The following is a 24,690-nucleotide window of genomic DNA, read 5'->3' as shown; positions in this document are numbered from 1 at the left end:
GACTGGTAGGAGTGACATTTTTGAAAAGAGTGAATTCTTGCTTTTTGGCTAACCCATACGTTGTGTCAAGCTTGGTTAAGGACAAACTGGGAATGGTTAAATCTGTGAACGTTTCAATAATTGGAATTGTTCGAATGTTTTGTGCATCTTCCACCCAGAGGAAGCTGCCGCTTCAAGTCATGCATCTCAGGTTTCAACCTGAGTGATTAGTGGGGTAGAGGTGGATCAAATGAAAAATAATATTCCTGGTGTTTGTGACACCCACCATTTGGTGAGACTTAGGTTTTTCTCAGTTACGCCATTGGGTTTAAGTCTCATTGAGCTTTGACACATATTTTCTACCTGATATAAGGTCAGGTTTGTTTACATTGGCTATTCTGTGAGGGCCTGTTCCGAACTTTAGGTGCTAAGGATTCAGACATGTTGCAGCAGTGTGTAGAAGGGAGATCCCACGATATGAGAATTGTGCAGGAGGGTATAGTCAGATGGAGTGTAAAGTTGTGATAGAGAAAGCACTGTGTGTCAACTGTGGGGGTGCCCATGCAGCTGGTGATCCGAAGTGCACTGTAAGAGAGACAGGTTGAGATTGCCAGAGTTTCGAGTGGGCAGAATGTTTCCTATGAAGAAGCAGCAAAAATAATAAAGGATACCCCCCCCAGGCCTAGGCATGAAAAGACAGAACAAGAGAGGATGAGTTTTAATAAGGTAGGATTTATTGCCATGGTCATTAATTGTACCACACAGATTAAATGGAAATCTCAGAAGATTGATTTGTTGGGTAAACAGCAGATACGTTTTTGGGTGACAGCAATTTTAGTGCAGAAGAACTACAGGGGTTGTAAAATGTGCTATTCACACTCTGTGAAAGGCAGCAACATCCAAGTCTGCCTGAAAACTACACGAAGAATAAGATCGCTAGGACTTTTCCGCCATTTTGGTAACACTATCCAGTGGTTTCAGATCTAGTAAAATGGGACATCTCCAGCTGTCTCAAGTGTCTTGAAAGAGGTGGAAGAGGTTGAGTTCTGACTGGTCAAATGAAACGTTTACCATCGCAGTTTGACCCACCACGGCTGTTGTAGTTAGAAGAAGATTAATGGGTTTTGACGTGGAGTATTTCCGCAAAAACTGGATTGAGAAGCGACATGTAATTTAGCTGGTTGCCGTTTTAGCTAGCTAGATTGAAACGGATTTTAGGGTCCCAGGTATACCATTTTTGTTCGCCCCTCATAAAACAGAACATCATGATTAAAGCCATACTAATATTCAACAACCATGGAAAACCTCGGCTTTCTAAATTCTACGAGCATTACGTGAGTATGCGAGTGTTTCTAATCTACTAGCTAGTAACGGTTAATAGCAAGCAAATCTGTCACACAGTTAACGTTAAAATTATCTAGCTAGATAACGTTACATACTGTACGTTACGAATCCAGTAAAGTTCAAGAGTAACTAGCTAACTAACTACACTGGGACTCTCGTAACGTTACTTATACAAAAGCTTTGTTTGATGTGACATCATAGCTAGCTAACAATAGCTATTTCATTTTGAGCTGACAACTAGCTAACGTTAACTAGTTCGCTATGGCAATGTTGTTAGCTAAAACTTAGTTGTGCTAATTAACTGCATCATTATTGAAAACAGCATTACCTTGTTAGCTAACGGTACTAGTCATATTCTGAAACGTTGTAATTTGAGATCAGGGCCGGTTTCCCAAAACCAATTTAATTGAAAGTTCACCCATTTTGCCTTATTACATGTGATGGTAGTTGATCCAACGGATTTTTTTTTACACTTTGTTTCTTTAGTCATCACTTGACAGACTACAATGGATTATGAAAATGTCTTATCACTCCAAACCAACTCTTATTATACTGAACAATATAAACACTACATGCAACAGTTAATGATTTTATTAAGTTAGTTCATATAAGCAAATGTCAGTTTAAATAAATTAGGCTCTACTCTATGAATTCCACATGACTGTGCAGTGGCGAAGCCATGGCTGGGCCTGGGATAATATATAAGGCCCACCCACTGGGGAGCCAGGCCCAGCCAATCAGAATTCGTTTTTCTCCATAAAAGTGCTTTATTACAGACAAATACCCCTCAATTTCATAAGCTGTCTGGGTGTCTGGTTTAAGACAATCTTGCAGGTAAAGAAGCCAGATGTGGAGGTCCTGGGCTGACGGTGTTAACACATGGTCTTCGGTTGAGGCCGGTTGGCCAAATTTCGAAAACAATGTTGGATGCGGTTTATCGTTGAGAAATTAACATTCAATTTTCTGGCAACAGCTCTGGTGAACTTTCCTGTAATCAGCATGCCAATCGCATGCTCCCTCAACTTGAGCCATCTGTGGCATCATTGTGTGACACAACTGCACATTTGTGGCCTTTTATTGTCCCCAGCACAAGGTGCACCTGTGTAATGATCATGCTGTTTAATCAGCTTCTTGATATGCCACACCTGTCAGGTGGATGACTTATCCTGGCAAAGGAGAAATGCTCACAAAAGGATGTACAGAAATTTGTGCAAAACATTTGAGAGAAATAAGGTTTTTGTGTGTATGAAACATTTCTGGGGTATTTTATTTCACCTCATGAAACATGGGACCAACACTTTGACATGACATTTTTGTTCTGTTTACAGTACCAGTCAAACGTTTGGACACCTACTCATTCAAGGTTTTTCTTGATGTTTAATATTTTGTACATTGTAGAATAATAATGAAGACATCAAAAGTATGAAATAAATAATAAATCTGTGTTCACATTGGTGCCTTACATTCAGAAGTTCCAAAACATCCTTTGATTTGGCAGAAAACCACATCAATTTACAGGAATACTCATAGTAAATATTGCTAAAATATACAACTGTTATGCATGGAATTTTAGATGCACTTCTTAATGCAACCGCTGTGTCAGATTTCAAAACTTTACGGAAAAAGCAAACCATGCAATAATCTGAGTCGGCGCTCAGAGCCCAATCAAGACAAATATAGCCACCATATGATGCAGTCAACAAAAGTCATAAATAGCATTATAAATCTTGACTTACCTTTGCTGATCTTTGTCAGAATACACTCCCAGGACTCCCACTTCTACAAGAAATGTTTTTGTTCTGTAATGTTCATTTATGTCCAAATAGTTACTTTTGTTAGCACGTTTAGTAAACAAATTCAAAGTCACGAAGCGCGTTCACTAAAAGCAGATGATATGTCAAAGTTCCGTAACAGTAGAAACATGTCAAACAATGCATTGAATCAATCTTTAGGATGTTTTTAACATATCTTCAATAACGTTCCAACCGGAGAATTCCATAGTCTTCAGTAGTGTGATGGAACAGAGCTCCCTCATGTGAACTCATGGTCAGCTCATGGCAGACCTTATTCATTCCTTTCTCCTTCAGCCCCATTTCACAGTAGAAGCATCAGACAAGGTTCTAAAGACTGACATCTAGTGGAAGCCTTAGGAAGTGCAACATTACCAATACCCCACTGTATCTTCAATAGGAGCTGAGTTGAAAATCGACCAACCTCAGATTTCCCACTTCCTGGTTGGATTTTTTTCTCAGGTTTTTGCCTGCCGTATGAGTTCCTTTGTACTCACAGACATCATTAAAACAGTTTTAAAAACTTAATAATATGCATATTCTAGCATTTATGGCTTTGTAGCAGGCCATCTACTCTGGGCATGCTTTTCATCCAGACGTGAAAATACTGCCCCCTTTCCCAAAGAAGTTAAATCACCCATTTGGTGACGTAGGATGTAATTCAATGATAAATTAACAGGTACCACATTGATTATATGCATCGCAGGACAAGCTAGATAAACTAGTAATATCATCAACCATGTGTAGCTAACTAGTGATTGTTAAGATTGATTGTTTTTTGTAAGATAAGTTTAATGCTAGCTAGCACCTAGTGATTTATTCTTCTGAGTGGTCAGATCATGTTGACTCGCTAAGGGTAGTATGTGAACGGTTGGCAGCTGCTTCTCTAACCCTGAACTTGGCAAAGTGTGAGTTTGGGAAGGCTACTGTTACCTATCTCGGTAAAGAGGTTGGCCATGGACAGGTGCGCCCTGTTGGTGCCAAGGTCTTGGCTATAACTGCATTCCCTGCACCTACCACCAGACGAGAGCTACACCGCTTTTTAGGGATGGTTGGCTACTACCATAGCTTCTGTAAAAATTTACCGTGGCTCCTTGCTGCACTCGCATAACAGGTAGTCAGCCTGCCACACAGTCTCCTCGTGGAGTGCAATGTAATCAGCCATAATCGGTGTCCGAAAATGCAGATTACCGATTGTTATGAAAACTTGAAATTGTCCCTAATTAATCTGCCATTCCGATGACTCGGTCGACCTCTAGTATAAAGGGTGTTTGTTTGTGTGTGTCACCAGATATCAACCCAATTGAACCCTTGTGGGAGATTCTGGAGCGACGCCTGAGACCGCTTTTTCCACCACCATCAACAAAATACCAAATTATGGAATTTATCATGGAAGAATGGTGTATCATCAGTCCAATAGAGTTCCAGAGTTCCAATAGAGTTCACGCATTGAAGCTGTTCAGGCGGCACGTGGTGGCCCAACGCCCAATTAAGACACTTTGGTTTGAATCCTGAGCTGGCAAGATTGAAATATCTACCATTCTGCTCTTTATCAAGGCAGTTAACCCCCAATAACAACTGCCCCCCCGGGCGCCGATGACATTGATTAAGCCTGCCCCCCGCACCTCTCTGATTCAGAGTTGGGTTAAATGCGGAAGACACAATTTGGTTGAATGTGTTCAGTTGTGCAACTGACTAGATATCCCTAGGTGTGAAGTGTTCCACAGGGATGCTGGCCCATGTTGACTCCAATTTTTCACACGATTGTGTCATACACACGGGAAACTGTTGTGTGTGTGAAATGCACAAACCGTTGCGCCGGGCACCTACTGTACTACCATACCCCGTTCAAAGGCACTTCAATCTTTTGTCTTGCCCATTTACCCTCTGAATGGCACACATACACAATCCATGTCTGAATTGTCTCAAGACTTACAAATCCTTCTTTAACATGTCTCCTCCATACAATAAATACTAAGGTAAGATTTGAATGGAGAAAGCTGATTCAAGAGCCACACTGGCTTTCTTTTCATCCTATCAGTATCGACACATGCTCCAACAACGCACTTATTGAACCTTATCTCTGCGTGGTCATGCGTTTCCCAAAGCACATCTTTGGTTGTTGAAGGAAAGACTCATTGTTAAAACACTCACCTAAAACCGGGACCTGACTATTTTGTTTGCGTGGCTATGTCATTGATCTTGGAATATAGAATATCAGACCTGAGCAGTATTGTACTTTCTAATAATTAAACATGTAACGTGGAAGGAATAGCTACAAGTCTAGCTACTGAACTAGGGCAGGTTTACCTGTCTCCCAACAGTCTCGAACATTACTTCTTGTTAATGTGTTCATTATGTCCTCAAGCGTACCGTATGCTTCCCAGTCTAAACAATCCACGCATATATTATGGATTTAACTTTTTTTTTAAACAAATCTTTAACTTTTGTTCATTTTGGTCTTCTGCAGGGATTCGGATCGTCACTAGTTGCCACAGTCATAAACCTTGCTTATTTCTAAAAATGTATTTTCTTACAATATTATTTGAACCTTAACCACACTCTTAACCTTATGCCTAACCTTAAAGACCAAAAAGCTGTTTTTGCACATTCCTTTTCTTGAGGCAAGTCGAAGTTCCTGTAGCCAAAGTCTACGCCCCTTCGTCGGTGATTGGTCAACAGTACTACTCCTAGGAGTGGGAACATGCAGTGTGTGTTCTCATTCAAAGAGAGAGAACTAGTTTTCATTAGTGATGTGCAGTTTGCAATTTTAACGCAAGACCCACTGGTTGATGCTTATTTATTAAACCCTCTTAGGCCTCACTACCCCCTATCTGAGATATCTACTGCAGCCTTCATCCTCCACATACAACACCCGTTCTGCCAGTCACATTCTGTTATTAAAGGTCCCCAAAGTGCACATATCCCTGGGTCGCTCGTCTTTTCAGTTCGTTGCAGCCATTGACAGGAACGAGCTGCAAAAAAACACTCAAACTGGACCGTTTTATCTCCATCTCTTCATTCAAAGACTCAATCATGGACACTCTTACTGACAGTTGTGGCTGCTGTGTGTGATGTATTGTTGTCTCTACCTTCTTGCCCTTTGCTGTTGTCTGTGACCAATAATGTTTGTACCATGTTTTGTGCTGCTGCCGTGTTGTGTTGTCATGTGTTGCTGCCATGCTATACTGTTGTCTTAGGTCTCTACTGTTTCTTTTGTCGTGATGTGTGTTTTGTCCTATTTGTATTTAATAAAACATTTTCATTGTTAATCCCAGCCCTCATCCTTTTGGGAGGCAGTCATTGTAAATATGAAACTGTTCTTAACTGACTTGCCTAGTTAGATAAATAAAAAATAAAATAAATAGTTGTTGGAACATTGCTGCAGGGACTTTCTTCCATTCAGCCACAAGTATTAGTGAGGTTTGGCACTGATGTTGGGAGATTAGGCCTGGCTCGCAGTCAGGGCTCTGTGCAGGCCAGTCAAGTTCTTCCACACTGATCTTGACAAAAATGTCTGTATGGACCTCGCTTTGTGCACAGAAGCATTGTTATGCTGAAACAGGGCTTTCTCCAAACTGTTGCCACAAAGTTGGAATCACTGAATTGTCTAGAATGTCATTGTTTGCTGTACTGTTAAGATTTCCTTTCACTGGAACTAAGGAGCCTAGCTCGAACCATGAAAAACAACCCCAGACCATTATTCCACCGCCAACAATCTTTACAGTTGGCACTGTGCGTTCGGGCAGGAAGTGTTCTCCTGGCATCCTCCAAATTCATCCGTCGGACAGCCAGATAGTGAAGCGTGAGTCATCACTCATTTACATTACATTTACATTTAAGTCATTTAGCAGACGCTCTTATCCAGAGCGACTTACAAATTGGTGCATTCACCTTATGACATCCAGTGGAACAGCCACTTTACAATAGTGCATCTAAATATTTTAAGGGGGGGGGTGAGAAGGATTACTTTATCCTATCCTAGGTATTCCTTAAAGAGGTGGGGTTTCAGGTGTCTCCGGAAGGTGGTGATTAACTCCGCTGTCCTGGCATCGTGAGGGAGTTTGTCCCACCATTGGGGAGCCAGAGCAGCGAACAGTTTTGACTGGGCTGAGCGGGAACTGTACTTCCTCAGTGGTAGGGAGGCGAGCAGGCCAGAGGTGGATGAACGCAGTGCCCTTATTTGGGTGTAGGGCCTGATCAGAGCCTGGAGGTACTGAGGTGCCGTTCCCCTCACAGCTCCGTAGGCAAGCACCATGGTCTTGTAGCGGATGCGAGCTTCAACTGGAAGCCAGTGGAGAGAGCGGAGGAGCGGGGTGACGTGAGAGAACTTGGGAAGGTTGAACACTAGACGGGCTGCGGCGTTCTGGATGAGTTGTAGGGGTTTAATGGCACAGGCAGGGAGCCCAGCAAACAGCGAGTTGCAGTAATCCAGACGGGAGATGACAAGTGCCTGGATTAGGACCTGCGCCGCTTCCTGTGTGAGGCAGGGTCGTACTCTGCGGATGTTGTAGAGCATGAACCTACAGGAACGGGCCACCGCCTTGATGTTAGTTGAGAACGACAGGGTGTTGTCCAGGATCACGCCAAGGTTCTTAGCGCTCTGGGAGGAGGACACAATGGAGTTGTCAACCGTGATGGCGAGATCATGGAACGGGCAGTCCTTCCCCGGGAGGAAGAGCAGCTCCGTCTTGCCGAAGTTCAGTTTGAGGTGGTGATCCGTCATCCACACTGATATGTCTGCCAGACATGCAGAGATGCGATTCGCCACCTGGTCATCAGAAGGGGGAAAGGAGAAGATTAATTGTGTGTCATCTGCATAGCAATGATAGGAGAGACCATGTGAGGTTATGACAGAGCCAAGTGACTTGGTGTATAGCGAGAATAGGAGAGGGCCTAGAACAGAGCCCTGGGGGACACCAGTGGTGAGAGCGCGTGGGGAGGAGACAGATTCTCGCCACGCCACCTGGTAGGAGCGACCTGTCAGGTAGGACGCAATCCAAGCGTGGGCCGCGCCGGAGATGCCCAACTCGGAGAGGGTGGAGAGGAGGATCTGATGGTTCACAGTATCGAAGGTAGCCGATAGGTCTAGAAGGATGAGAGCAGAGGAGAGAGTTAGCTTTAGCGGTGCGGAGCGCCTCCGTGATACAGAGAAGAGCAGTCTCAGTTGAATGACTAGTCTTGAAACCTGACTGATTTGGATCAAGAAGGTCATTCTGAGAGAGATAGCGGGAGAGCTGACCAAGGACGGCACGTTCAAGAGTTTTGGAGAGAAAAGAAAGAAGGGATACTGGTCTGTAGTTGTTGACATCGGAGGGATCGAGTGTAGGTTTTTTCAGAAGGGGTGCAACTCTCGCTCTCTTGAAGACGGAAGGGACGTAGCCAGCGGTCAGGGATAAGTTGATGAGCGAGGTGAGGTAAGGGAGAAGGTCTCCGGAAATGGTCTGGAGAAGAGAGGAGGGGATAGGGTCGAGCGGGCAGGTTGTTGGGCGGCCGGCTGTCACAAGACGCGAGATTTCATTTGGAGAGAGAGGGGAGAAAGAGGTCAGAGCACAGGGTAGGGCAGTGTGAGCAGAACCAGCGGTGTCGTTTGACTTAGCAAACGAGGATCGGATGTCGTCGACCTTCTTTTCAAAATGGTTGACGAAGTCATCTGCAGAGAGGGGGGAGGGGGAGGAGGATTCAGGAGGGAGGAGAAGGTGGCAAAGAGCTTCCTAGGGTTAGAGGCAGATGCTTGGAATTTAGAGTGGTAGAAAGTGGCTTTAGCAGCAGAGACAGAGGAGGAAAATGTAGAGAGGAGGGAGTGAAAGGATGCCAGGTCCGCAGGGAGGCGAGTTTTCCTCCATTTCCGCTCGGCTGCCCGGAGCCCTGTTCTGTGAGCTCGCAATGAGTCGTCAAGCCACGGAGCGGGAGGGGAGGACCGAGCCGGCCTGGAAGATAGGGGACATAGAGAGTCAAAGGATGCAGAAAGGGAGGAGAGGAGGGTTGAGGAGGCAGAATCAGGAGATAGGTTGGAGAAGGTTTGAGCAGAGGGAAGAGATGATAGGATGGAAGAGGAGAGAGTAGCGGGGGAGAGAGAGCGAAGGTTGGGACGGCGCGATACCATCCGAGTAGGGGCAGTGTGGGAAGTGTTGGATGAGAGCGAGAGGGAAAAGGATACAAGGTAGTGGTCGGAGACTTTGAGGGGAGTTGCAATGAGGTTAGTGGGAAAACAGCATCTAGTAAAGATGAGGTCGAGCGTATTGCCTGCCTTGTGAGTAGGGGGGGAAGGTGAGAGGGTGAGGTCAAAAGAGGAGAGGAGTGGAAAGGAGGCAGAGAGGAATGAGTCAAAGGTAGACGTGGGGAGGTTAAAGTCGCCCAGAACTGTGAGAGGTGAGCCGTCCTCAGGAAAGGAGCTTATCAAGGCATCAAGCTCATTGATGAACTCTCCGAGGTCACACGATCACTCCACAGAGAACGCGTTTCCACTGCTCCAGAGTCCAATGGCGGCAAGCTTTACACCACTCCAGCCAACTCTTGGCATTGTTTACGGTGATCTTAGGTTTGTGTGTGGCTGCTTGGCCATGGAAACCCATTTCATGAAGCTCCTGTGCTGATATTACTTCCAAGAGGCCGTTTGGAACTCTGTTGTGGGTGTTGCAACCGAGGACAGATGATTTTTACACGCTTAAGCTCTCGGCGGTCCCGTCCCGTTCTATGAGCTTGTGTGGCCTACCACTTAGTGGTTGAGCCTAGACGTTTCCACTTCACAATAATAGCACTTGCAGTTAACTGGGGCAGCTCTAGCAGGGCAGAATTTTGATGAACTGACTTGTTGGAAAGGTGGCATCCTATGACTGTGTCATGTTGAAAGACACTGCTCTTCAGTAAGGCCATTCTATTGCCAATGTTTGTCTATGGAGAATGCATGGCTGTGTGCTCAATTTTGTACACCTGTCAGCCATGGGTGTGGCTGAAATAGAGTCCACTAATTTGAAGGGTGTGTTTTTGTGTGTGGTTCTAAATCTCAGAGTAAATAACTCTACGGAAGAGGAAGTAATGGGGTAATAAATCATAATTTATCCCTTAAGGGGATCTGACCTGACCTCAACCCTTCATTTACCTAATCCACAGATGTCCATCCGTATCCCCTATAGCAATCCTGTGACTTCCTCCCGTCCACCCAACACATTCCAAAGCCACCTGGCTCCTACAGATAACCATTCAATTCTGATGTAAAAACCAGTCTCTTGGCTAGCAATTTTCCAAGTTTAACCCTGAATCCAACAGTCCCCCCAGTTGAACATTTTAACTCGATACTGTTCAACATACACTTGAAATTTTCTTATAAATGAACTAACAATAATAATAATAATAAACCTGATTTAACATTCACTGTTAGGCTTATGGCCTCTGTTCTACCTGCACACTCTATTTCCATTCCATCACAACAGAATGCCATTCCAGCTGAAGCTGTTGGCTTCCTACACTTCAGCTGGAGCTGCTTTTAGTGTCTCCACTTTCTCCTTCTGGTTCCCAGGAGAGTGATAGCACAAGACTTGGAAAGCAACAAAAAGGCACTTAAAACAACAGCATTAATAACGTGTTAAGATGGGCAGAATTATATATGCATGACAACCCAAAAATTGATAACATGACAATTCCCACTCCCTCTTAGCCTATGCCTTCAGGATACTTTTCTGCTGAGGTTGGCAAAAATGAAAGCCCTAAAAAGCCTCCTCGTGCTTTCTCCCAGTCTTCCCAGTCAGACTATAGAATCTAAGAGGTGTTCCCAAGCCATGTCATTCTCACTTTGCTCCCCATCTTCCTCCATAGCCACCTGATATATACTTGCGGTAGCCTTATCAATTTGACCTCATCTTGAGGTAACTCAACACTGTGTAGTGTAGAATAGTGATTGCCTGGAATCTGTCTGGCTCTTTGTGGTGGTTAATTTCTTTACTATCAAATGAAGAGAGACAAACTTATCACACAACTCAGAGTTCTACTTAAACTAAGTCTAATCACTTAATAAGGGAGCAGGTCAATACAATGCACACATATAAAGTGAATTGATTGAGTGCCCTACAATAATGATGGCTGGTCGACGAATCGCCCTCAGATGATTCGTTGAGAGCCCCGAGACAAAAGTACAACGGTCCTTTTTATAGCTAAAATTACACCCCTTTCAACCTACATGATGAACAGATGTATAGATTGGGTCACAAGGTTAAGATTTGTATGAAAGATACTTATAATTCACAGCAGACAGTATCTACTGTAAAAACAGTTCTCTCTCTCTCCCTGGTACCATATAGAACAGAAACATTAACTCAAGCACTGGAATGGGGGTCTCTTTAGATTTTATCACCCAAAAGACATTGTAAATCTCCTGTTAGTGTTATCTCCCAGAAGCCCATCCTCAGTAGAACACAGATGAGCGATCTAACAACCCCTTTTTCTGTTGCATGAAACAATCATTTGATGCAATAATAGCAGTATAACATAATCTTGTAACTTCCACCGTATCTTTGATTATCTTCACTTCACTTAGGACTGAACCTTTCAGATACTCCCTACCTGTCTCCCAGTTCATTCCCTGGTCCTTAGCCACCAACATCTCCAATGACCTCATGTGTTCTGCTACAGTTGGTACCTGTGGATAGTACTTTCCTGTGCTCAAGTTAGGTACTCATCCCAAGGCCAATCTACACTCTACCCGTTTGTGAACACCCTTGTTACGGTGTAGACTTTGGGTCCCAGCGGTTGATAAGCAGCCACCTTCTGACACTTTGCGTTTACTGTCACTCGGTCCCAATCTTCTGGGAGTTATGTAAAGTATTTATCTGTCAGAAATGGGGGAGAAATTAGTGGTGTTGGAAGAGTATCCAGCCGGACAGTATCCAGCCGAAAACTGAGTCACATGTTTGTTAATCACACTCTGCAGGAGATGTGACGCTATTATTACAGCAAACCGTGGCCTCCTGTATACAGGGATATGTGGCTATGCTTTCAAGTGTTATGCCTTTTGTGACACTCATTACTAAAAGTTGACAAGTGTATGAAATGACAAGACTGTCTCTGCTAATTTCACCATGATCTGGGTATGTGTAACGTTCAATTCATCTTCATAATAGTCCCTATATTGTACACAACTAGCTGTCCTCCCTTTCCTACGAGCTATTTCCTGTAACAATATACATAGAGGAGTTATCGTTCCCCAGAGACTCTAGTACCCACTTCCTTAATTTACTTGACACACAAACTTCCGCCCTAGTCATATTAAATTCTGCCCTCCCAATTCTGCTCTCCATTAATGCCTTGGTTTTGGGGACTCCATAGAATGCACTGATATTGGTCCTGCCAGAATTTGCAACTAACACTGTAGGCCTGACCCTTGACCCCTCCACCTACACTGATGGGTGTTGGTCTTTGTCACTAGTTCTGCCCCTAAATGAGTCTATCAGTATGCCTTCTTCTGCTCATATGCATCTTCTTCCCCCTTACACTTAACAGTAGTAGTTTGGTTCCCATATTCCCCCCTTAGGATGTTGTCCAGAGTATAATTACCAACAAACTATCTTTCCCCAGGTTCGTGGTCTACTGGTGTCTAAAACTTTCCCTGACACTTCAGTCGCCTAGTTGCTGTACTAAAGGGCATTACTGGTGAATAAAACCTCATTTTATGAGAGCCACCCCCCTCACTATCCTTTGCTACTCCATCGTCAGCAATGCTATCAACCTCCTGAAATGTTTTGAGTTATGGTAACATTAGTCTGAAAGTTATCAACTGAGCTTCAGCTGATCTAGAACCCTGGCACATGACTTCCATCTGTGGTAACAGAGAAAATCTAGTTTCGTTCTTTAAACTCTCAGTATTATTATGTTCCTTCCACACTCCTGTCTGTAATAAAACCACACCTCGTTCAGAACAATCTACGTTCAATGTATTAGTTCTGTTATCAAGTGGCTCCACCCATATCACCATACCTTTGTGATGAGTGACCTGTCTAGTATCCATAGCATTAGTACCGACTGATGGCTTGTAGGCCTGTTGTAAGGCAGGTCCTCACAGACACCATGGGCAACAACGTCGCCCATCGTTGCTGGACCACACAGGACTGGCAAAAAGTGCTCTTCACTGACGAGTCACGAATTTGTCTCACCAGGGGTGATAGTCAGATTCCCGTTTATCGTCGAAGGAATAAGCTTTACACCGAGGCCTGTACTCTGGAGCGGGATCGATTTGGAGGTGGAGGGTCGGTGTGTCACAGCATCATCGGACTGAGCTTGTTGTCATTGCAGGCAATCTCTGCAGGCAATCTCTGTGCGTTACGGTGAAGACCTCCTCCCTCGTGGTACCTTTCCTGCAGGCTCATCCTGACATGACCCTCCAGCATGACAATGCCACCAGCCATACTGCTCGTTCTGTGCATGATTTCCTGCAGGACCGGAATGTCAGTGTTCTGCCATGGCCAGCGAGGAGCCAGGATCTCACGTCTGGGACCTGTTGGATTAGATGGTGAGGGCTAGGGCCATCCCCCCCCCCCAGAAATGTCTGGGAACTTGCAGGTGCCTTGGTGGAAGAGTGGGGTAACATCTCACAGCAATAACTGGTAAATCTGGTGCAGTCCATGAGGAGGAGATGCACTGCAGTACTTAATGCAGCTGGTGGCCACACTGGATGTTAATTTTGCACCCCCCCTTTGTTCATGGACACATTATTCAATTTCTGTTAGTCACATGTCTGTGAAACTTGTGCAGTTTATCTGTTGTTGAAGCTTATGTTCATACAAATTGTTTATTTCTGTTTTTTATATTTGTAAAATACATTTGCCCAAAAAGTTTTGCTTTGTCATTATGCGGTATTGTGTGTGGAAGATAAGCCCCCCCCCCCCTGGTGGCAATGCATTTAATAAAACCAAAAGTTCCAGTGTTGGATAGTGTCTCTCTTTGCTTGATCTGGGTGTTTTGAGTAGCAAGCTAGCGAAGTCAAAGGGAAATATATACATGTGTATGTGGACACTCCTTCAAATTAGTGGATTCGGCTATTTCAGCAACACTCGTTGCTGAAAGGTGTATAAAGTCGAGCAAACAGCCATGCAATCTCCACAGACAAACATTGGAAGTAGCATGGCCTTACTAAAGAGTTCAGAGCTGCCCTGGTCAACTGTAAGGGCTGTTATTGTGAAGTGGAAATGTCTAGGAGCAACAATGGCTCAGCCACGAAGTGGTAGGCCACAAGCTCACAGAACGGGACTGCCGAGTGCTAAAGCGCGTAGCAATCATCTGTCCTCGATTGCAACGCTCACTATCAAGTTCCAAACTGCATCTGGAAGCAACGTAAGCACAATAACTTTTCGTCAGGAGCTTCATGAAATGGGTTTCCATGGCCAAGCAGCCACACACAAGCCTAAATCACCGTGCGCAATGCCAAGTGTCGGCTGGAGTGGTGTAAAGCTCTCCGCCTTTGGACTCTGGACCAGTGGAAATGCATTCTCTGGAGTGATGTATCATGGTTCACTATCTGGCTGTCCGACTTATGAATTTGTGTTTGGCTGATGCCAGGAGAACGCTACCTGCCCGACTGCATAATGCCAACTTAAGTTTGGTGGAGGAATAATGGTCTGGGGCTGTTTTTCATGGTTTGGGCTAGGCCCCTTAGTTCCAGTGAAGGGAACGCTGTAGCATACAATTCTGTGCTTCCACCTTTTGTGGCAACAGTTTGGGGAAGGCCCTTTCCTGTTTCAACATGACAATGCCCCTATACACAAAGCGAGGTCCATCCAGAAATGGTTTGTCGAGATCTGTGTGGAAGAACTTGACTGGCCTTCACAGAGCCCTGACCTCCACCTGATCAAACACCTTTGGGATGAATTGGAATGCTGACTGCGCGCCAAGCCTAATCGCCCCCAGCGTTAGTGCCCAACCTCACTAATGATCTTGCTGCTGAATGGAAGCAAGTCCCTGCAGCAAGTCCCTGCAGCAATGTTCCAGCATCTAGTGAAATGCCTTCCCAGAAGAGGGGAGGCTGTTATAGTAGCAAAGGACCAACTCCATATTATTGCCCATGACTTTTGAAATGAGATGTTTGATGAGCAGGTGTCCTCATACTGTTGGTCATGCAGTGTATCTTCAAACTATTTTGAATTTAAAAAAAATATTGGTCCTAGTCAGTAAAGCTCATTGAGGGTAGTACATTGAGGGAAGTTACTGCTTTCAATTCCTCAAAAAATGCATGGGTATGTGACCATTTGGATGTACGGCTCATCCACACTACACTGACTGTTTGTTCTTTACGTTCCACAGAGTGAAGACACAGAACAACAAATCATCAGAGAAACATTTCATCTGGTATCCAAAAGGGATGAGAATGTCTGCAATTTCCTAGAAGGTGGAATGTAAGAGATTTCATTAAGATGTCATAAACTGTCCACAAGTACTGAAAACAATAACCCCCACATGTTGGGCTTTGTCTTAACATTTCCTGCTCATGTAACAATGAAATGCATAACCTTTCAATGTCATGTACATACCTACAACTGATACAAACCAACGATTTGATCTTACGATTTGGGCTGCTCAACAAAACGCTCCACGAGTTGAATCAGCTTTTCATGATGCAACATCCCCATGACACATTGCACTGCATGGGAGAGCTAAGGGGTAGAGGGAGAGTGGTATCAGATGGTGGCCAGCTGTGGGGGAGAGAAATTGGATTATCATGAATAGTTAAATATGATTTAATTATTCATGAAGCAGGCTATTGCATTATGGAACCTCTCACATAACAGAATAATACAATTGGGGTGTGATCATTGGTGCAAAATGTTTTGCATCGAGAATGAGCCTTTCTTATTGGACAAGTTCAGGTTAGTCTCTGTTTTGGCCTGTGCTTTTTTTCTTTTTGGTTCCTAGTAAATAAACGCCTGGGATCCCTGATATATGATTGTTGCTACTGTTTATGCTCATCAGCAAGTATAATGTCGCTCAAGCAGATCCAGGTCAACATGTTTTTACCAGGCTTTACAAAGATTGTTCAAGGCCTCTGTACTTGGCCTGGACTCAACTTGCGCTAGACACTTGACCCTTTTACTTGTTCGTCATACCAGCATGTTTGGCTGTGTTTCACATCATGGAATGTGTGTGTTGAGTAATTAACATGACACTGGACTATCCCATGCATTGATTGGTGCCGTGTGAGTGTTTGCCCCTTGTCGTGTGGACTGTTGTTCCGATGTAGAGGCGAAGTGCTAGGAGACAGTGCTGCTTGATGTGTTACTTTGTAGTGCAAGCACACAGGGCAGATGGCTTGTTGTTGCATTGATCTCTGTTAACCAACCTTGGCTCACTTCCACATGCATGCCAGTCTTCACAGATCCCAGGAAACCGCACACCAACTGGGGTTTATTTACTAGACTCCAAACTCATGCAAACGGGTTGGACAGGACCTACGTGAATTTTCCCAATAAGAAACAAGTTTTCATTGCGAAGGTTTTGTTACGGTTTGCACTAATGAGTACAGCCCTGTTCAGAGTTTTGATTGTCCCTTCATTTTGTTTTTGTTTCGTTAGGTTGATCGGTGGGTCAGAGAACAAGCTCATCTACAGACACTATGCTACGCTCTACTTCGTATTCTGCGTCGATTCCTCGGAGAGTGAGCTTGGCATCCTTGACCTTATCCAGGTAATGTTTCCAAAGTCTTAGGGGAATTGTATTTGAAAAAATATATATTGTTCAACTACGACCATTTGGCACCACAATTGTAGATAGTCTACCGTCCACTGGAAACAATTACACTGTTCAGTGAATATGATCGTCTCTCCACAGGTGTTTGTGGAAACCCTGGACAAATGCTTTGAGAATGTTTGTGAACTTGACTTAATTTTCCACGTGGACAAGGTAGAAAATTATTTTATCAACTATATCCTATTATTTCATCCTTCCTTTTTATATTCACTATACCAAGGATGTAAGTCAACAGCAGCATTAAATGCTCACAATGAATGTCTGTCTTCCCATAGAATCTCACTGTGTTATAGTGTCATTTGTTTACTCTAAGGCTGTATGAATTCATCTCCCGTCAAATCAAAGTTGGTCGCGTACACCGTTTAGCAGATGTTACAGCGGGTCCAGCGAAATGCTTGTATGCAGCAAAATCCATGTAGAAACAGGGCGGCTGTGTCCATCAGCGTCATCTTAATGATATCCCTGTGACAATGCTTCGGTCCTGGTGGCACTTGTCACAAGAAAATCTATTGTGATTGTCTAGCCAAGTCTGTGGCAGCGAAGCAGGATATTACAGTACTTTCTGCACAGGTTGCAGCATTTCACACACAAGAGATGCCATTGATATTCATGTGTACAGAGGACCGAGTTTGTGTAAACCTTTTCTCTACAGCAGGTTACATAAATGTGAATGGCACAGAGAATAACCCCCCCCCCCCCCTAAAACAGCTCTAAAGGGGTGAAAGAAATAGGATGTTATCTCAGTCTGAGAAGAGCCTATAAATAGAACATTTTGGATTGAACCTGTAGGTACACAATATACTGGCAGAGATGGTGATGGGAGGAATGGTGCTAGAGACCAACATGAATGAGATCATCACACAGGTGGACGCCCAAAACAAAATGGAGAAATCGGAGGTAAGAGTGGCAGTAATTTGTTCTGACTTCTCATACTCCAGGTATGTGTAGGCATGTGCGTATGCTGGAACCTGCATGCCCCTCCAGTGCCCTTGTGATGCTCTTGACTCTTGAGTGTTTTGTGCTCTCTTGGCCCTCCGCTACTGCACTGCTGAACCACACAGAATTACATTTATCTTCCTTCCTTCCCCTAAGTTATAATCATCATCACAGACACCGATGGTCTCTTCTCTGGAATCTAAATTTACACATTGTCCAACGCATCTGCGGAATCTTGATCCTCAACAATCACACACTCATGAGATGCATTGCTCATCCCACTCTACAGGCTGGATATCTCGTGTTGACGTATTTGCTTAAACGGGGAGATGGTGGTAGTGTTTCTATGGCTGTTGAATGGTTCGTTGTGGTCAGAGAGCGATGTTGAATTAACGACATTCGATGTTCAAGTCTAGATATTAAGGCCTAGACATTTATTTTTTTCTCAGATCTCTTTGAATACAATTTCTAAATTTCATCATTCATGAAAACCGATTGTTACAGCCATAGATAATTTTAAGAAGTCGTTGCCATTTACCAATTCCAGAACAATGCCATTATGACTGACTGGGTGTATTCTGATCCATCTAAATACAAGACCCTGTGTATTTTGAAATTGACACACAAAATATTCCAGTTAAATAAATTGATATGAAGCCAAATATTTAAAAGCCACAAATGTTTATCAAAGTTATTTTTTTGAGGAGTTATTTTAGGTTTTGTTTGCTTACTGCACAATGTAAAGTTACATGGTGTGACTCAAAAGTCCTACGGATGTGTAACTTGATGCACCATCAAATTGGTGCTGCACCATTGGCTAACATTTACAGATATTACCTCACTGTAGCAATGTGGCTGTATCTAACAATGGAAACCATGCTTTGGTAACAACTTTTGGGCCGTATTGTGTGGTTGATTTTAAATGGAATCATTATGGTATTGTATGCCGAGTCTTTGACTGCTCAACAAACATCAGATGTGCTCCGTCTTTTCCTTCTTGGACCTACCCTAGACCGCAGTGTTTTTATAGTCACGATCATTCAAACTTCAACGCTAATTCATAGCCATAAATAATGACGTAAACAAAATAAATTCCTAGAAGTGTGTAAAGAAAGAAAAATGGATAAAAGTCAATAGAAATTGGTGAAGAATGATCGGCTGTATTTAGTTCACTTTCACATGCTCATCGATATGAAACATCAGAAGTGTTGCTAGAGCTCAGAAGTGTTGCTAGAGGTGTTGAGGCCTCTCTCAGTGCAGTCTATCAATGCGGTCTATGATAGGTCTTATCACTTTCTATTTATATAAACTGTAATTTCTTTGATCTGCTTTAACATTCCTCATTCCTCTTTTCCCCTGACCCTTTCTAGTTCTTTCCATTCTTCTCTCTTTACAGACATTTATCTTTCAGTCTCCCAGGCAGGACAGGTAGACACAGGTACTGCTAAATTTCCAACAAGTACTGTAACTTCCCAAATTTATTTACATTATCCGTAGTTCTCCATAGGCTGACCACTTAATAACAAAATGACATCACTAACATCTAAATCTTTTTACAGCATACCCTAAAATATATCAATGGTACTTAAAAGGAGCATTGAAACCACAAATGACTTGGCTATTTCGGTTAACATGTTTCAATTATCATTTGAAACTTCCATGTATTTCATTGCGATGTTTTTAATTAAAGGCCCAATGCAGCTGTTTTTATCTCCAATATTAAACCATTTCTGGGTAACATAAGTACCTTACTGTGATTTAAAAATATATATATTTCATATATTAAAAATGGTCAAAAATAAATGGGTTCTTAGTAAAGGGCAATTTATCAAGAATTTTGAGGGGAGGGGAAAACCTGAAAAATAACTTATTGACTGAGGTTTGGCCTTTTTCTTATTGGTCTATCAACTAATTTACCAAACCGCAATTACACTAAAAGGGCAGTATCATAATTTTCACCATTTCACAGTATTATTCTAACCTCAGTGTGGAAATGTACACTACCGGTCAAAAGTTTTAGAAAACCTACTCATTCAAGGTTTTTTTTATTTGTACTATTTTCTACATAGCAGAATAATAGTGAATAAAATCAAAACTATGAAATGACACACGGAATCATGTAGTAACCAAAAAAGTGTTCAATAAATCCAAATATATTTGAGTTTCTTAAAAGTAGCTACCCTTCGCCTTGATGACAGCTTTGCACTCTCTTGGCATTCTCTCAATTGTGGATTGTGGAGGCCAGGTCATCTGATGCAGCACTCCGTTACTCTCCTCCATGGAAAAATAGCCTTAACACAGCCTGGAGGTGTGTTGGGTCATTGTCCAGTTGAAAAACAAATAATAATCCCACTAAGCGCAAACCAGATGGGATGGTGTATCACTGCAGAATGCTGTGGTAGCCATGCTGGTTAAATTGAGATGGTCCTGTGATGCAGTATTACATCAATTCCCCACATGAATGATGTCATTAGGTAATACTATGGAAATAATTCTCACATTGAATAGCTGTCGCTATACACCTTTCTGTACATTTTAATAATCAAACATTAGATTGAACATTGTCATATTTTACAAACACTGAACCTTGTCACCCCCCATTACCAACAAGCAAGTCCTGTTAACCTTGTCACCCCCGATACAACTAGTAAGTCCTTATCTCAGCGTGTTTCCACTGAGTTGTTACAATTCGAATATATTACAGTGCAGTGCATTCGGAAAGTATTCAAACCACTTTTCACTTTTTGCTACATTGCAGCCTTTTTCTAAAATATACTTTAAAAACAAATCCTCAATCTACACACAATACCGCATAATTACAAATCAAAAACAGGCGTTTATAAAATTCAGCAAATTTATTACAATTTTTTTTAAAGAAGTAAATTTACTATTTCAGTTAACATTTACATTTACATTTAAGTCATTTAGCAGACGCTCTTATCCAGAGCGACTTACAAATTAAGTGTTCGTTAAAGCACGTTTGGCAGTGATTACAGCCTTGTCGTCTTGGCACACCTGTATTTGGGAGGTTTCTCCCATTCTTCTCTGAAGATCTACTCATGCTCTGTCAAGTTGGATGGGGAGCGTCGATGCACAGCTATATTCAGGTCTCTCCATAGACGTAAGATCGGGTTCAAGTCCGGGCTCTGGCTGGGCCACACAAGGACATTCAGAGACTTGTCCCTTCGCCCCAGTCTGAGGTCCAGAGCGCTCTGGAGCGGGTTTTCATCAACAATCTCTCTGTACTTTGCTCTGTTCATCTTTCCCTCAATCCTGACTAGTCTCTCAGTACCCGCCGCTGAATGACATCCCCACAGCTTGATGCTGCCACCCCAATGCTTCACCATAGGGATTTTGCCAGGTTTCCTCCAGGCGTGACATTTGGCATTCAGGCCAAGAAGTTCAATCTTGGTTTCATCAGACCAGAGGATCTTGTGTCTCATGGTCTGAGAGTCCTTTAGTTGCCTTTTTGAAAACGCCAAGCGGGCTGTCATGTGCCTTTACGGAGTTGTGGGTTCCATCTGGCCACTCTAACATAAAGCCCTGATTTGTGGAGTGCTGCAGAGATGGTTGTCCTACTGGAAAGTTCTCCCATCTCCACAGAGGAACTCTGGAGCGACCATCTGGTTCTTGTTCACCTCCCTGATCAGGGCCCTTCTACCCCGATTGCTCAGTTTGGCTGGGTGGCCAGGTCTAGTAAGAGTCTTGCTGGTTCCAAACTTCCATTTAAGAATGATGGAGGCCACTATGTTCTTGGGGAACTATAATGCTGCAGAAATGTTTTGGTACCCTTCCCCAGATTTGGAGCACTCTAGGAGAAGGGAATTATAATTATTATATATAGCCCAAGGGCACAATGGCCGCTAGCCTGCAAAAGGCATGGATTTTTTTTAGGGGCGTTTTGGCCACACACGGGATGCCACCGAGAAATTTGAGGCATTATAAAATGCTTGTCAAATTGTGAATGAGAGACTGAATTGTGTACAGCCTGCGCCAAAAACAAAGCAGAGGTCATGCCTTTCAAGCAGCCTTACAATGTATTAAAAATCAAAACATATACCCCAATGCTTGTAGAACTAAAGTTACCTAATTTGAAATTTAGCATATAGGGGTACCTATTTCTTTGTTAACCGCTCAACACAGAATAGCCGCATGTGCGCACTCCCTCATCGTTTGGAGAAAATATCCTTTCTATTTTATTCAGCTTTGTTCAATTGTATTCTTCATAATATAAAATAATGCCACGGAATTCTAAGCAAACCTTGTCTGCTAAATGAACTAGTGTATCCCACAGCCATATGGCATAGCCAGATCAGGACCTAACATAAGGACAAATCAGAGTTTGGAGTACTGTTCTTCTGAAATAGACTACATTTTCTTCATATCATGTTTCTTTAGACCGTCTAAAATAATGGATTTATTGTTAAGGTGTAGGCTATATTACATGGATTGATTTAAACTTTTTAAGGTATATGTTCTGCATCAGTGGCTTGTAGGCTGTGTGGAAGCCAGGAGATGCTAACTGTGTTTGTGTTAAAGGTCAATTACTGTGAGAACAGAAGTTATTTGCTTGACAATCACCAGCTGATAAAATTTTGTGACCGCCACAGCCCTAATATAGACTGGTGTGTGTGCCTTTCCAAATCATGTCCAATCAATTGAATTCATTACCACAGGTGGACTCCCAAGTTGTAGAAACATCTCAAGGATGATCAATGGAAACAGGATGCACCTGAGCTCAATTTCTAGTCTCATAACAAAGGGTCTGAATACTTATGTAAATGAGGTATTTCTGTAAAAAAAAAAAAATGTTTGCAAAAATGTCTTAACGTGTTTTTGTTTTGTCATTATGGGTGTTGTGTATAGATAGATTGAGGAAAAAAATATTTAATGCATTTTAGAATAAGGCTGTAATGTAACAAAATGTGGAAAATGTATCCTTGAAAAAGTTCCCACGTTTTTAAATCCACTTTAATTGAAACAGTCTGTTTATTGTACCTTAGGAATGGCCAGAAAAAGGACTATGAAACTACTGAATTGTGAGAATGGTGTTATATTTCACAGAGAACCATTTTAATCTGATAACTTTTCACATAAATACAGTATATATAAATATGTAGCAAAATAAATCTTAGTGCCATGTGATAATTTCCTTTGGGCCATCTGATATTGCTCTAGTTCGTTCCTCTTTCCTAACACACACAAATAAGATATTTCACTATAGTCATGTTCAAATTTGTTTTCCGGAATTCAATAATGATTCTATACAGATCTATAGCTTCATTTCCTTCTCATATCAAATTCAATTTTTTTCCTTCTTTACCCAATTCTCTCCTTGCATTTTTATCCTTATCAGTCCTCAAGAATTTGGTGGGTTCACTTTTCAAGCAATGCTGCCTCCGTCTTTTTAAAAGTCAATATTATTGAATATTTCAAGATCTATGAATGTAGCACTATGTTCTCACAGTTGATTCATAATTGGCTCTGGTTGTGATGTAAATCATAAATGAACTAAATAATGCATGTGCATAAGAAGCTAGGCATTTGAATGTACATTTGCACACGTCTGTTAATAGTTGATGCTTTGCATTTTGTCTGTTGGTGACTGTCTCCGTATCGTGCTTTTATATTTAGTACTGTGGAGTTGTGTGTCCCTGTCCATTGTGAGTAGGTCTGGTGGTGTGAAAGTTGTAATGTGCAATATGTTTCTAAGCGTTTCTGATGACTCTTAACTCTGTGTTTTGTGTGTAGGCTGGTATTGCAGGTGCACCTGCTCGTGCTGTATCTGCCGTAAAGAACATGAACCTTCCCGAAATGCCCAGAAACATCAACATCGGAGACATAAGCATAAAAGTGCCAAACTTGCCCTCCTTCAAATAGCGGCATGATCCACTGTGCCGAAGTTGACCAATGTTTACCATGCAATTTGTTTACCAAAATCTAAACAAATATCAACAAAGATCATGAAGGTACTGTGTGAATTCCTTTTGGTGTTAAATCATTCTTTGTTTCCTTGTTTTAAATGACTGTCATTGATGTGGCTATGTTTGAGAAAATTAAGTATTTATTTATTACATTCCTCTACCCTCACTGGAGGTGTTCCATTATGTATTGGCTGCTACAGTATTGGAAAATCATACCTTAGTAGTTTGTAAAACAAACTGAACAGAATATTCTTATATACAATATGATGGAATTGTATCTTTGTCACGTCTGTATACAACATATTAAATGATCTTGTCTTATCAAATTATTTTCTCTTGATTTTAATCAGTGCATGTACGTTTTTTTTTCCTTTTTGCAACTCAATAAAATATTGATTAATTTCATTCCTATGTGTTTGCAGTGAACCTGGTTTCATACTATACAATTGTGTAATAGTGCCTGATGGGTTTTCTGAAAGAAGAGCAAGTTGGACCGCTGTTGATGCAAGTAGCTTGCATTTTATGGACAGTAAATATCCTATGATTCAAGCTTTTTGCAATGCAATTAATAATCGATTCACAATGTACTGTGGTTTACACTTATTAGGTGCAGTTTGGCCATCACGTGTGACAGCACAGCTGATAATGGCACGTGACTGCTTTTCTCTGCTCTTGCGCAACACAATTAGTAAAAATGTACTTTCTTTCATAGCCGGTTCTATGAAAACAAGTAATAAAACTATAGATGACAATGTCTTATTCAGTTGATTTCGTATTTGTTGCATAATAAATTGATTCAATGAAGCGTGCAATATGGTGGTCGCGAATGCAGCAATTCACAATGGTCAGCAGGGGTGCCATGTCTGGTTTTCCTAATAAATGGGGCTACTTTGAAAACAATGTCATGTGTGAAAATGTATTAGTTGTAGGATATTGGGCAATTTCTAATTTGCACTGTGGCTTCCGTGGTATTTATCTATATAACACTA

At 42.4% G+C, this 24,690-nt stretch overlaps 1 protein-coding gene across 3 annotated transcripts; it reads left to right on the top strand.

Annotated features, from left to right (window-relative positions):
• Nucleotides 1-931: 931 nt before the first annotated feature.
• On the top strand, nt 932-24,106 carry LOC124035973 (AP-3 complex subunit sigma-1). 3 transcript variants are annotated; one of them, XM_046349983.1, is made up of 7 exons: nt 932-1,313; nt 15,402-15,493; nt 16,667-16,778; nt 16,923-16,994; nt 17,631-17,738; nt 19,174-19,215; nt 23,529-23,663. In XM_046349983.1, the coding sequence occupies exons 1-6, from the start codon at nt 1,245-1,247 to the stop codon at nt 19,207-19,209; spliced, it is 489 nt and encodes a 162-aa protein (XP_046205939.1). In that variant the 5' UTR covers nt 932-1,244; the 3' UTR covers nt 19,210-19,215; nt 23,529-23,663. The 3 variants fall into 3 exon arrangements, with proteins under 3 accessions (XP_046205939.1, XP_046205940.1, XP_046205938.1); XM_046349984.1 differs by lacking the exon at nt 23,529-23,663 and adding an exon at nt 23,134-23,148; XM_046349982.1 differs by lacking the exon at nt 19,174-19,215 and having other exon boundaries at nt 935-1,313; nt 23,529-24,106.
• The last annotated feature ends 584 nt before the right edge of the window (nt 24,107-24,690 follow it).

This window comes from Oncorhynchus gorbuscha, linkage group LG05 (assembly GCF_021184085.1).
Source record: "Oncorhynchus gorbuscha isolate QuinsamMale2020 ecotype Even-year linkage group LG05, OgorEven_v1.0, whole genome shotgun sequence".
In the NCBI taxonomy this organism is placed as follows: domain Eukaryota; kingdom Metazoa; phylum Chordata; class Actinopteri; order Salmoniformes; family Salmonidae; genus Oncorhynchus; species Oncorhynchus gorbuscha.
The sequence above is the reverse complement of the archived record's forward strand: the minus strand, read 5'-3'. Positions and strand labels throughout refer to the sequence as shown.

What these genes read in the sequence shown, in the direction of transcription:
- LOC124035973 (XM_046349982.1), top strand. Translation starts at nt 1,245, where the DNA reads ATGATTAAAGCCATACTAATATTCAACAACCATGGAAAACCTCGGCTT. An exon ending in TAATTTTCCACGTGGACAAG is followed by an intron (nt 16,995 to 17,630) that starts GTAGAAAATTAT and finishes TTGAACCTGTAG; the next exon opens with GTACACAATATACTGGCAGA. An exon ending in ACAAAATGGAGAAATCGGAG is followed by an intron (nt 17,739 to 23,528) that starts GTAAGAGTGGCA and finishes TTTTGTGTGTAG; the next exon opens with GCTGGTATTGCAGGTGCACC.